The sequence below is a fragment of the Notolabrus celidotus genome, chromosome 23 (genome assembly GCF_009762535.1).
Source record: "Notolabrus celidotus isolate fNotCel1 chromosome 23, fNotCel1.pri, whole genome shotgun sequence".
NCBI lineage: Eukaryota > Metazoa > Chordata > Actinopteri > Labriformes > Labridae > Notolabrus > Notolabrus celidotus.
In genome coordinates, this window is record NC_048294.1 from 2,179,719 (window position 1) to 2,193,542 (window position 13,824).

The 13,824-nt window shown below is 45.0% G+C and overlaps 1 protein-coding gene across 2 annotated transcripts in view; it reads left to right on the forward strand.

Annotated features, from left to right (window-relative positions):
* The first annotated feature begins 997 nt into the window (after nt 1–997).
* The window catches only part of LOC117807351, a 40,963-nt gene continuing 28,136 nt past the window's right edge, over nt 998–13,824 (forward strand). Inside the window, exons 1-10 of one of the 2 annotated variants that reach the window (XM_034676607.1) lie at nt 998–1,116; nt 3,482–5,855; nt 8,641–8,702; nt 8,793–8,831; nt 8,926–9,051; nt 10,272–10,618; nt 10,707–11,032; nt 11,173–11,307; nt 13,170–13,268; nt 13,365–13,402. In XM_034676607.1, coding sequence (XP_034532498.1) covers nt 3,762–5,855; nt 8,641–8,702; nt 8,793–8,831; nt 8,926–9,051; nt 10,272–10,618; nt 10,707–11,032; nt 11,173–11,307; nt 13,170–13,268; nt 13,365–13,402 — 3,266 coding nt within the window. In that variant the 5' untranslated portion in view covers nt 998–1,116; nt 3,482–3,761. The remainder of the gene's footprint in view (nt 1,117–3,481; nt 5,856–8,640; nt 8,703–8,792; nt 8,832–8,925; nt 9,052–10,271; nt 10,619–10,706; nt 11,033–11,172; nt 11,308–13,169; nt 13,269–13,364; nt 13,403–13,824) is intronic. The other variant, XM_034676608.1, reaches the window with a different exon arrangement.

Here is a 13,824-nt window from a genome sequence, read left to right on the forward strand (position 1 = left end):
AAGCAAATTGACCCAGACATCCCTCTCCCCGGCGACACTTTCCAGCTCCTCCTGGGGAATCCCGAGGCGTTCCCAGACCAGGCGGGAGATATAATCCCTCCACCGTGTTCTGGGTCTACCCCGGGGCCTTCTCCCAGTTGGACGTGCCCGGAACACCTCTAAAGGGAGGCGTCCGGGAGGCGTCCTTATCAGATGCCCGAACCACCTCAGCTGACTCCTTTCGACGCGGAGGAGCAGCAGCTCTACTCCGAGCTCCCTCCGGATGTCCGAGCTCCTGACCCTATCTCTAAGGCCGAGCCCAGACACCCTTCGCAGAAAACTCATTTCAGCCGCTATCTTATCCTTTCGGTCATGTACCACAGCTCATGACCATATGTGAGGAATTCAGACCTGATAAGTTTAAAAGGGGTTGATGGATTAAAACAAACATATCACCACTCTGAAGTGGTTCAAAATATGATTGAGAGACCTATATGGGTAATAATAACCAAAAGTTGCTAAAGTGGCGCCACTCTGTGGCAGAATACAGACACAGAGGAAAGTCCTAATCTCTCTAGTTCACCCTGCAAGTACTCTTTATGTATTTTTTTGTTATCTTGTCCTACTTTCATTTGAGAAGCTTTACTGTGGAAAATGTATTTAAAGACTATTTGGTCCAGTCTGCCACTTAAAAAGAAGACTAAGAAAAAGAACAGAACAAAAGGTATGATACTGAGAGATGAGAAATGATAATGAGACTAAGAGAAAGCAAGATGAAACTGGACATATGTGATATTTCTTTATTTTGAATTTTGTTTTAGTTTTTGAATAAAACAAATTTGATAAAGAGGATTTCATTTTGATATTATTATTTTTTTATTCTTGTTTTTAAATTTATTTCATTATTATTATTATTATTATTATTATTATTATTTTAGTGAAGGCAGATTACAGTTCTCGATCACCCTCCACACCAGTAGGTGGCGGTAATGCGCCTAGACGTTGTTTACCAACCGCCTTTTAACTCCGTAGAAGAAGAAAAACAGGAAGTAGTTCTGGTCCTCACTCTACCCAGCTGACTCCAGGATGAAGCGAAATAACGATTTCAAGCTGCAGGACATTCTTAAATAACGACAGGTATGAAACAGAACTGGAGTTATGACCTGAAGCAGCACAGTGCTGTGAAGTTTCAGCCTCTTATTAAAGTGTTAGTCCCTCTAAACGTCTGTTTAACGGTTGTTTGTAGCCTGTTAGCATCGTTAGCAGAAGCATGGGACTCTGCTGTAAACACCACAGCAGAGTTTTCATCCTTTTTTTTACTTCTTATCATCAAAATAATGTTAGAAGATGGGTTCGTTTTACATTAGCTGAATGAACACAGCAGAAGTGACCCTGCAGATTTATACATTTTAATGCTCTAATGGAGAAATGCAGAATTTAGATTCTTTTTTTTGCAGGGAAAGTTATGTAAACAAGGTCCTGATCCAAGACCACTACACCTGGATTTTGTCACATCTGGGTGACATTGTCTCAGAGAGTCTACAGTCTCTATTAAGCACAGATGAGTCGTGAATCCTTTATTCTATTTGCACAAACAGACAGAAGCAATCCACAGGCTGCTCTGAATGACTTGATCCCAAAGTCACACAATAATTAAAGGCACAGTGTGTAGAATTTAGGGAAGTCCTGATCAGCTTTTTTGTCCCCTGATCCAATCTTTTAATATTGAATATTCGCCATAACCAAGTCCTGATCCAATACTTGTGCTTGCCTAGATTGTAGTTGCACAAGAGATAAGACAGTTGAGCTGCACAGTTTTTTTCCTCTTAACAAAAATAAGTAATTAAATAAAAAACTAAAATATTTCTTATGTTTATTCCATTTAACTTAGATCTCAGGAAACATGCATTACAGCACCTTTACATCCGAGGCTGCCCTGAACGCAACTCTCACGCTGCAAGACAGAGATCGTAAATATCGGGAGTGACAGCGAGATCGAAACACGCCCGGTTGTATTCCATTAGCTACAGAGTGGCATGCCAGTATGGAGAACGGCACTTAGCCACAAGGTTGCTAATGTAACAGACTGTCCTGTGTTTGGTTTATGTGTTCACCTTTTTGAACCGTATGTCCCTGGAGAGTTACCGTGGGGTGCGTAGAGCAGAGGTTTTTTTTCTGTAATGTGTCTGACGGTGCTCATGTGAGTTCTACATCAATGTCCCATCTATTATTTTCACATGTGCACAGCTAAGCGAACTCAGAACGCTCAATTGTACTCACGCACGAGCCTTCTGCTGCAAATTGTGTTCAGTGACAGCGGACCTAAATGATCGACTCAAATGCAGATACTCGATCAATTAAAAACCACCCAGATCAGCTCTGATCCGATAGTTCAGATCGGGATCAATACACTCCGAGTAGTGATAGGTGGCATTTTGCAGTGTGACCAATTATGCATAACGGACGAGAAGGCCTGGCTCGCATATTATAATATTTAGCCACACCTGTTGATTATTGAATCCAGGTGTCTCAGTCAGGCCCCTTGCTTCCAACAGTTTAGGGGCAGCCCTGGTCTATTCCAATGCTTTTTGCCCAAGTGGACTACAAAGACTTGGTTTGATGAGTTCGCTGTGGACTGACCCGCACAGAGTCCTTACCTCAACCCCATGGAGCACCTTTGGGATGAACTGGAATGGAGATTGTGAGCCAGGCCTTCTCGTCCACCATCGGTGCGGAAAGCATTCAAGAAGAGCGGAAAGGGGGACCAAGTCCATGTTAAAGTATCTGGATTTGATTAAAACGTCACTACAGTCCTTGTTGGTGTAAAGATGAGGCGTCTGAATACTTTTGTCCATATAGTGTATATTGGTAAGTATGATTAAATTAGAGTACAATCACCTACATCTTGTCCCATCCTGTTGTAAACCAAGGAGCAAATTATGTGGTTTAGCAGTTCTTCGAATGATTGCTTGAGGCTGTCTCAAAAAGTGTGGTTGATTTGACTAACAGACCATCAAAGGAGCCTGTTACTCCAGTGGGTGAAATACTTGTCGTATACGTTTGATATGGTGTCACTCATTATTGTTATCAGACTGTCATATTGGAGTTCATACTGGAAGTAGATGGAAGTTATTCAGTCATTCTCCAGTAGCATTTAGCACTGGATAATCTGAAATAGAACCTGCAGTACTGGGATGCTTGATTTTGCTTTTTGTTTTTCTGCCGCCAACCTTATGTCACCTGGAACACAGCACACAAATTAATTTGTGTCTTGTGTGTTCATGTATTCCCACTTAAAATCCTTGCTTCTTCCCTTTATCTGTGCTTTTACCTTTCCTTTTTCTTACCAGTGAAGACCAGGAAGTGAAAGAGAGTGTGTCCCAACAGGAAGCACCAATGTTGACAGCCAAGCCACGGCCTGCCAGACGGTGGAACTCAACCATTTATGAAGCTGATTTAGTCCCATTTAATAATCCCTTCCTTTTCTTTCTTAACTTTTTAGCCTTGCATCGCTATCGGAGCACTGCGTCCCCGCTTCCACTCCCAGGACCCTAACGGGCCCCGTGCTCGGAGGGCTCCCAGGGAGCTCGCTCCTGTTTGGCCAGCAAGCCGCTGCCTTGCGGCTGGCTCAACTGAAAACCCAGATTGCACTGACGCAAATAAACAGCACGCTCTCTTTTGCAACCAACTCCAACAAATCTGTTCCCTGCATATCTTCGACTCCCCCCTCCCCGACCGCTGCAGCCATCAATCTTCTGAACCTTCTGAAGATCGCCAACACCATGTCCCATCACCTGTATAACCCATACGCCCCTGGGAACCAGAGTTCATCCCAGGGCCAGTATGGACTCCCCAGTGCACAAACAGAGAGGGAGCCTCAGAGGGCATCTTCCTTTCTTGGACCTGGTGCAACTCTCAGTTCCTCTGGAGGTCCATCTGGGATTCCTGACAACTCTGGGCGAATGATTCCGCCACTGATGCCGCAGTTGAGGAATTACAGGCCTCAACAGACTAGGACCGCAACAGATGATGACATCGCTAGCTCTGTTGACATGCATATTAGCAGAGCCAGGGAGGAAGTACGGCTTCTTGAAAGACCAATGCATCGGCCCATGAACCAGGACCCTCGCTTTCCCAGTACACAAAGAGATGAGTTTGTCTCTTCGGACACACGAATGGGCTCCCACTCGATGTCCTCCCACTCGATGTCCTCTACCCATCCAGGACAAAGGCAGAACTTGGATATTCAAGGTGGCAGTAGCTCCACGGACTGGTTATCCAACTACAAAAGACCCACTGCTGATGACCCTAAATTTTATCCACCACCCGCTTTGCCTAGCAATGCAAGCAGTGATGGGGGTAGATTTCAAACCCCTATTGAAAGACACCGTGACATGCAGGCCATTCCAGGTTTAGGCGATTATGAGTATCCACCTTCAGACAAGCCTGCAGCCTCTGCAGAGCCCAATCGACCCAAGTACACCTCTGAAATTGCCGCTAACATCCTGCTTCACTTTGGGCTTGAAAAAGAGGATTTGGAACAACTCATCTCTTATCCTGAAGACCAGATCACTCCTGCTAACCTGCCGTTCATCTTGCGCCAAATACGCCTCCAGAAGGACAAGAGGGCGTCAGCAGCAGTTCAGCCAAACCCTTACCCTGAACCCCATTCTGCCAGAACAGCTGTTCTCCAGTCAAGTAAAGTGATCGACTATGGACATACCGGCAAATATACGGTAGGAGCTGATGATGAGATGGGACGAAAAAGTGATAGAGACATTGGAAGAATGGGTAGTATGTTTGCGGTGGACAATGCTGCTAGCAGACACAGTCTAGAACCACTGCAACAAAACACAACAGAGTGGAAAAGCAGTGCCCTGGGCTCTTCACGGGAGCAGGCGAGTTATTTTACCAGTCTCAGCTCCTCAAGTAGTTCGGCGCTGAGCTCTGCACCGTCTGCAAGCAGTGTTCAGACAAAACCACGATCGGTGACCCAACCAAACCAGACTTTACAAAACATCCTCAGTGCTCTATGTCTGCCTAAAAAGGACACGGACATCAGAGGATGTAAGCCTGAAGTGTCCAAATGTTTCCCTCTGAAAGAAGCAGAATCAGAACACCAGTCAACGTCAAAAACCAAACCACCAGGCACTTTGTTTCGCGGAGTGAATCCCAGCCACCCTGGTCTTATGCTCAGTGGCAGAAATGAAGCCGGGGGCATCCAGGATCCGAGTAAAACCAAAGGGAAAGGGTCGATAGTTGTTGAACATATCGTAACGCAGCAGGGAAAACAGAAGCAGCAAATGCAGACTCAGAAGACCCAAAAGCAGCAACTGCAGAATCAGCAGACGCAGAAACCACAAGTGAAGCCGCCCCAAAAGCAGCAAGTGCAACCGCCACAAAAGCAGCAGGTGCAGCAGATGCAGCAGATGGAACAGACCCAGAAGACTAAGCAGATCCACAAGCAGCCAGTGTCAGCACAGTTACAGAAGCAGGAGCCACAGATACAGGTTCACCAGACACAGAACCAGCAGGCGCAGCTGACACAGATGAAGCAGGCACAGCCAGCATCTCTGATGGGACAACCAATGTGGCCTCCAACATTTTCTTCTCCGCAATCATTTAACCCTGTTCATCTCCTGTCGATGTTCCCTGGAAGTCATCCCCCCGGTGTTGGTCCTCCAGTTCCACCTCAGCCGGGTACGGGCCTCACTTCCTACAATCACTTGATGATGCTGAATCCCAGCCTACAGCCATCAAGGGTGCCACCGTCCAAGTTACCACCTGAAGTAATGATAAATGACTATGCGGCTACTCCCCCAAAACTGTTCCCACATACCTGTTCTCTGTGTAACACAACATGTTCTAATATGCAGGTGAGTGGAAGACTTCTCTGATCTCTCTCTATTTTGAACTTCCTGTTTGTTGTTGTTATATCTCATATTGTAAAGATTGTCTTAAGTCCAGTTCAGACCAAAGATTACCAAAGGAATGGGTTGATGTAGTTGCAGTCCGCTGGTTTACCACATCCTAAAATATGTCAGCTTACAACAGGAAGTGATGGAAGCTGCTTAACTGTGTGTGTGAGTTTGATATGGCCAACAGCACAAAGCCTCTGACCAAGCAACACACACATACAGAGCAGGGAGGCAGGATGAGTGTATCTCAGATGCCTCTAACTGGGTCCATCGCTGTCCTGCAGGGTTGCACCATGTTGCAAGCGGGTTTAGCTTGTTGACTTAGTTGCAGTTAAACTGAAAGAAATCTGGTTAAGCTTCAGTGCCTAGTGTTACGGCGACACAGTCCAGAGCATGGGTGATGGCTGTCGAGCTACAGGTGGGCGGACCTTCCTGGTCATGTGACCAATTGACCAATGAGACGGTAACGCTGTGGTCTGTGGCGGTCAGGCAGACACCTGCCGAAGAGAGGAAGCCGTAAAAGACACTATTGAGAAGTTCTCCCCCCTTTTCCACATTGCGTTGAGTTTTTGTCCTGTGTTATATATGTTAGCTTAGAAATGAACTTCCATCTGAAACCCTGAGGGGCAACAAGAAGGAAGCAGCGTGAGCCGGTCCTGGAGCCTTGCATGGTGTCCTGGAAATAAGGTAAGATAAGATACTCCTTCTTTCGTCCCACAACGGGGAAATTCATGGAGTTACAGCAGCAAACAAAAAGGTGTACAGTACAAGAATTTCAACAAGAATATATATAGAAAAGAAATGTTCATCAGAGACGACAGCTTGGCCATAATTCTCCTGTGAGCCACCACCTCCACAGGGTCCAGGACTGAGCTGGCCTTCTTCCCCAGTTAGTTCAGTCTTGCTCTCCTGTATCCTGTCCGCCCACAGCAGGTGAAATCCTTCCAATATGGCGTTCGTGTCCGGTGTTAGCTCTGTTAGCATGATGCTACTCCGGTGCTGGGTTAGCTCGTCCACCTTATCGTACACAGATCTTACATTCCCCATAACGGTGGGCGGAAGGACAGGTCCATGTTGTCCTTTCTTAGCTTGCACCTCAGTATCAGCACGTCGTCCTCGCCTCCTTCTCCTCAGCCCGCAGGGAACATCGGGCCTAGCATCATTTAGCATCGACATGCTACGGGATGCTAACAGCTGATCTTGTATGTAAACAATGCAACCATGGTTACACGCAGGATCTCCGGACACACATAGGAACAAAAATAGCAAAAACACCACTGCAAACGTAGCCAGTTTGGTGTCCATGGCCAACAAATGAGTCATTAAAAGTCATGACAGGCGAAGAAATACAAAGAGAACTAAACAAAGAGAGAGCTGCTGCAACAAGCAGCCACTCGAGCGGCGCTAAGCAATGAAAAAGACGAGGTGATCATCTCACCCAACTCACAATAGAAGATGCAGCTCCAGACCAATTTGTTGTTGAACACTTTAAAACAAGCTACTGGCGACATGGCAAGCCGAGTTGAGTTGCAAGCAAGGCCATCCGCCTGCATTCGTTGAGCTGAGATGTGTGTGTGATCCCAGTCCTGCAACTATCGGTTCGACGTTCCTCAATGGGGTCGTGTGTCTTTTACACTTCATGGTCTGAACTGTGCGTAATACAATCTTTAATTTACTTTCAAGATGTCAGTTTCTGATTCACATGTGTGAGAGTTAAAATTGTTGTAAGAAAGTCAACATCCTGAGATATGCCCTGAGAAGTGGACCAGGTGCTGAGAAGACGTGACCAGAAAGAATCGGCAAATGTGCAGAACCTGTAGACCAGGAGATGACGGAGTCCCTGAAACCATGGCTGATGAATCCCCTCCTCCAGGCAGAGCCATTAGTTATGCATTGTGTTACTTGTACTCATTGTATTTGTAGGAGTAGGCGTCCCATTTTCTTTATTTTTTTTTACAGCGCTGGCTTTGACTCAGCAAACTCCCCCTTTTTTAATTAAGTTTTAAAATACCCTTGTGTCTAAGTAAGAGTTCCACTTATACCTCCAAATAGAAGGAACCAGAAGACACCAGCAACCAACATACTTCAGAAGCAACGTCATCCCAAATCCTCTTTCTTTTATTTATTTATTTTTATACAATTTTTCTTGTTATTTTCGAAATATCATGTTTTCTTCACTAGGTAAAAAAAAAAAAAAGACATACAGGCTGTGTCCGCTCCCCAGTTTCACAGCCTCCTGCGTCCAGTCCAGGTTTCCCAGCTCCAAGCTTTTGTCCTGTGCTCCTGATCCCTGCATAGATGGCCTTCCCAGAACTCAGAGAGCCAGCTGTCCAATCCATCAATCCAAAACCCAAGAAGATTTTTCTTAATGTTATGTTTCTTATAAACAATGCTGTGTTTTATTGATTTTCTTTTTAGCCCTTTGAATAGTTTGCCCAAGTTCTGGCATTCCCAAATAATGTTCATTTCACACTTTTTTTGTATTTTTTTTTTCTACTCTGGCTTTATGTTAACCTCCCCTACATGCAAAACTTTCCTGTTGTCCAACAGTGAAGAGAAACCAGATGAGCAGATAAATAAAAAGCATGATTTTACCGATGGGATTATATGTAGTATTATTACAGTATTCCGCCAATGAAACACTAGGGCTCCTGTTTTATTCAATACAATATATGCTGTTTCAAATGAAGAGTAAATGCAATAGACTCTGTTAATTGAATGTGTCTTTTGTTCTGGCTGCTAGGATTGGATCACCCATCAGAACGCCAGCCTTCACCTTCAGAACTGCAAAGGGCTTTGCACAAAGTCAGTGTTCTTGCTATTTTAGTTTGTAAGAGTAACATCAAAAATATACTTGCTGATTTAATCATTGGATTTGGATTTGTATCTACACAGATACCCACAGTGGGCTGATGAGATTGATGGCAAGTCCAGGTAAAGTCTGACACATTGCGTCGTTTTGCACGTTACTTTTTTTGGACCCATTTGTAAACTGATCTTTTTGGAATTTCCACTTAACTCTATATAGACAAGAGAGACACTCCCGGTCAAAGTCGTCCAGCCCTCGCCGCCACCGTGGATCAGAGAGTAGAAGGGACAAACGGCGGAGTCGATCAAGATCAAGATCAGCTCATCGCTCCAGACGGCATCGCAGGTCCGTTGGATATTATAGTATAAGTAATTACATCTTAAAGCTAGGGTTGGTAGTCTCAGAAAACTAGCATGAATGTGAATGTAGCTTTTCCTCATGACTCCGTCTAACCCCTCCCCTCCTCCCTTGGAGCTCCTCCAAAACGACGCCCCCCCTCACATGCACGAGCACACCGCTGATTCTCGACCATATGATGGTGACTGATTCAAAACCGGTCCTCACCAAAACATTATCATAGTGAAAGTTAAAAACACAAACAAACATGGCTGCTGTTAGCACTCACAACTGTCATGCTAGCATTATCCAGTTGTCATGGTGACACGATATCAGGAGAAAAGTTATAACACATATATAAAACTGTAACAGCTCTACTGTTTGTTAAACATGTTCAGTGTAGATGTTCTTAATTCCTACAGTGTTGACGGTCAGTGAAGGCATCAGGAGAGGTGTAGAGTGTGTGAGTGGGAGAGAGGAGAGACAAGAGGAGAAGTTCTTCATTCATTCAAACATTGATTGTTGTTTTGTTGGTTGGCGTGGTAACGGCCGACAGTGACCGGTTATTAAAGATCAATGTGTTCACGAACCGGCTCGTCATCACTACAGCGTCCAGACGGACGCTACAGTACATCTACATTTCTGTACTTAGTAATTGTCTTTAATTCTTCTGCTTGTCAGAGCCCCCGTGGTGAGAGCTTTTTAGACTCTGATCCGGACTACAGTCCTGAGCAAAGCACCTCATCAGGTCAGAGGGGACAGGCCCGAGGTGGAGCTAGAGGGGCAGTCAGTAGAGTCAGGGGAAGCAGAGGCAGGAGACGGGGAGTGAACGCAGGGGAAATGTACGCTCTGCAGGAGGCGGGCAGAACAGCAGGACTGGATTTCATTGGTTTCATAATTTGGCTCCTGATGACGGTGATTGGTTGGTGTTTTCCCAGGTTTACTCCGGCTGTAGATAGCAGCTTTTTTTACCTCTTTTTTAAGAACACATTATGTAATGATTACCATCAGGACATAAAGATCATTTTAACCACTATAACAAAAAGTGGATCTAAATCTGATTACCAACCCCAGCTTTAACAGGAGATTTCTACCAACACAAGTTTGTGTAATTTATAGTATGTAGATTATTAAAAAAGTGAAACAACATCCCTCTCGAGCCTTTTCAGTCATCTTTTGAGAAATAAAGACTTGGTGTGAGGTACTGTGATGTTCCCTTTCTTTTCCAGATCTCGTTCTTGGTCTCATTCTCGCTCTCGCTCCCCCTCCTCCCCGAGATATGATAGTCGGACTTCCTTGCGCCATAGGTCCCGTTCAAAGAGCCATGAGAGGCGATCTTCCCCTAGGAGGAGTGGCAGGAGAGGGTCGACACCAAGGAGGAGCGACAGGAGAGGATCGACGCCAAGGAGGAGGGACAGGAGAAGGTCGACGCCAAGGAGGAGTCGTGAGCGGCAATCATCGCCGAGAAGGAAACGTGAAAGGCCGTTGTCCGTGGAGGAATCATCGCCTGAACGAGGGAGACGAGGGAGGGAGAGCAGTGCAGAAAGACTTGCTAAAAAACTTCTGGAAACCTCAGGTTCAGGATATTTCTTATATTTACTTGAAAGTACTTTAAGATGTTCACAGCTTGTTTTTGATAACGCTCTTTCTTTTTCCCCATCAAGGTGTCCAGTCCCTGACAGATCAGTCTGACCTGGCGGCCGTGGTAAAGACTCTAGCTCCTGCCTTAGTTGCAGAGCTAACCAAGATCAAATCCTCCTCTTCCTCTGATAAAGGAAGAAAAAGCTCCTCTTCTCCCGCCGCTAAAACAAAGAGATCCTTATCCACCACCTCTTCCTCTTCCTCCACCGCAAAGAAGGAGTCGGCAACAAAGCCCTCTAAAGAAAAGCGGACCTTGCAGACTGAGGCAAGTGTTTCAGCAAAGGCTAAAGGGAAGGAGTGTGTGAACCAAAGAAATGTCTCTGTTCTTTGTAAACCCTATCCACAAAAGGTTAGATCAAAGTCTCAAACCATCACTGCACAAGTGCAAGTTTCCATTACATGCACAAGTTTCAGCACTCTTCTGTGACGTCCAACACATTATCACATTATGATCAAAGTTTCAGCTTTTTACTCTCTCTCTTTTCTCAGTCTGGCAAAGCATCGCCCGCAACCATGGTGAAACTACAGGGGGTTGAGAAATGTCTATCTCACTCTGAGGTGCTCTCAGCTGTGGAGCACTTTGGGAAAACCAAGTCGGTTGTTCTGTTCCGGGCCAAATTAGAGGTTTGTACGGCGAGGTGATTTATTCCTCGCAATGTTTTGACCACTCCCCTTGTTGTCCATGCTAAATTGAATTCCACTCTCACGTCAATAACATGACCCGGTCTGCATACTTCCATCTCCACAACATCAATCTTCTCCGCCCCTCTCTCACCCCTCACACCACTGCTATCCTGCTCCACAGCCTCGTCACCAGGGTTGTAGTCGAGTCCTCAGTCCTCTGTGTTCGAATCCGAGTCTGAGTCCAAGTCACCGGAGAAAAATACGAGTCCAAGTCTGAGTCGAGTCCGCACCGATAATATTATATTTTAAAAGGAGGGCAGCCGTTTGAATCCAAACTATTGACTGTTAGACTGGCTGAGTGGGACCTTTTGGATGGAACACATTTATTTAATTAACATTAGTGTTGGAGCTATTTCCATCATTTTATGCCATAAATATAAATGATTCTAATATATTCATAATCATTTTACTTTATGTCATTTATATGTTGTTGTTTATATTAAGGGCGATGTCATGTGCATTATCATTATTTTATTTTAGTAAGCATTTTGATAGTTTGATTGTTTTCACCTGGATGGGCAGATAGGATAGGAGGGGCGGACACAGGGAGAGGTGAATGTTGTTGGGTTTTTTTTTAACCAGAAGACGTTAGAGCAAGAGGACGCTACAGACTGTTAAATGAGAATCTATCTTGTTTAATAAGACTTCAGAGAATCTGCAGTTTTTACCGGACATTTGAAATGTGTCTGATCCTGTACGATCCGCTCTCCCGCTGCGCTGTGGCCGGTTTGATTTTCAGTTTTGATTTTAGTAAATTGACGAGGTCTGACTGCCACTGCAGTGAGATTCTAATGAAATCCGGCCGGTGTGTGTGGAGATTAATTTATAATAATAATAATAATTAAAGCCGCAAGCAGTGATGAACGGGCCCTCGCACACCTGCGCGAGCCGCCGCCTATGCGAGCCGCCGGCTATGCAAGCCGCCGCCACTGCCTGCGAGCCGCCGCCACTGCCTGCGAGCCGCCGCCACTGCCTGCGAGCTGCCGCCACATGCGAGCCGCTGCCACATGCAAACTGCCGCCTGATATTTGCCACCACATGATGCGAAAGCAAGATCTGAGAGTATATACCGGCTTAGGAGTCGCATATGTTCAAAGTTTTTGGCAGATTGGCAAGAAACCCTCCAAACTTGACAGTGTGCCACGCCCACAATTTTAGTCTGAACAGAATTCCTTAAACAATAATTTAATCGTCAATATGTCTGCTATATTGTCCTTGTTTGGAGTGAATCAGAGAAAAACTCTAGGAGGAGCTCTCAAAAGTATGCATCCTTATTTGGCCATCATTCTTCACATTCAAAGCTGTATGTGCGTTCGATGCACATACAGTTTTTTAAACACTAGAACCCCCTCCTTTCACAGCATCACCCTCGTCCTCCAGCAGCTTCACTGGCTCCCGGTCAAATTCAGTATCACCTTCAAAATCCTCCCGTACACATTCAAGGCCATCCACAACCTCCACCTCTCTGTGGCCACTGCCGGTCTCAGCACCATGGGGAGCAGAGCTTTCAGTCGCTCTGGAACTCACTCCCACCAGACATCAGAAATATTGACTCTCTACCCCTCTTCAAATCAAAACTCAAAACCCATCTGTTCCAATCTGCATTTTCTGTTTAATTTCCACTGCTGCATTTTTAACTTGGTGTTACTTTTGCTTGTTGTTTTTATTTATTTATTGTGTTTTAATCCCTTTGTAAAGTAGCCTGGAGTATTGAGAAAGGCACTTTTAAATAAAATGTATTATAGATTCTCCCCAAATTATTCGGAGTAGTCTTGATGATTGTTGTGTTTGGTCGTACGTAGGCAATCGTGTTTTTCGAGAAAGAAGAAGACGCCAAGAAGTTGAAGAGCGCAAAGAGCCTTGATGTGAAGGGAATTGAAATCACTGTTCTCAGGGAAAAGGTATTGGAATCCTTGTTTTTCATTATCTCATCCTCTCCTGGGATTGGTACCTTGTTGTTCGTTGATCTAAAATAGCATTTCTCTTTTTGTTTACAGGAGTCCTTTTCCAAGGAGTCAAGAACACCTCCTAAGAAGTAAGACTCATTCACACACATCCCTTCTGTAAGAATACATAACAAAAGCACACAGCACAGTGTTTTGAACCCTGCAACACACCATCAACTGGATGCAATTTGACAATTATTTATTTGGAATAGTGATTCTGAATTTGACGTCAAACTTCTTGCTGTTGTTAGCGCAGGGAAGCCAATTAAAGGGTCCTACTCCTGAAACTTTGATATGCAGCATCACATAATGACTCTTATTCAGAGGCAAGGCAAGGCAAGGCAAGGCAAGGCAAGGCAAGGCAAGGCAAGTTAAAATAATCTAAGATAGGAAGGCAGTGGTAAATAAGACAGTCTTAATCTTTGATTTAAAAGAGGTGAGAGTTGGAGCAGACCTGCAGCTTTCAGGGAGTGTGTTCCAGATATGTGGTGCATAATGACTAAACGCTGCT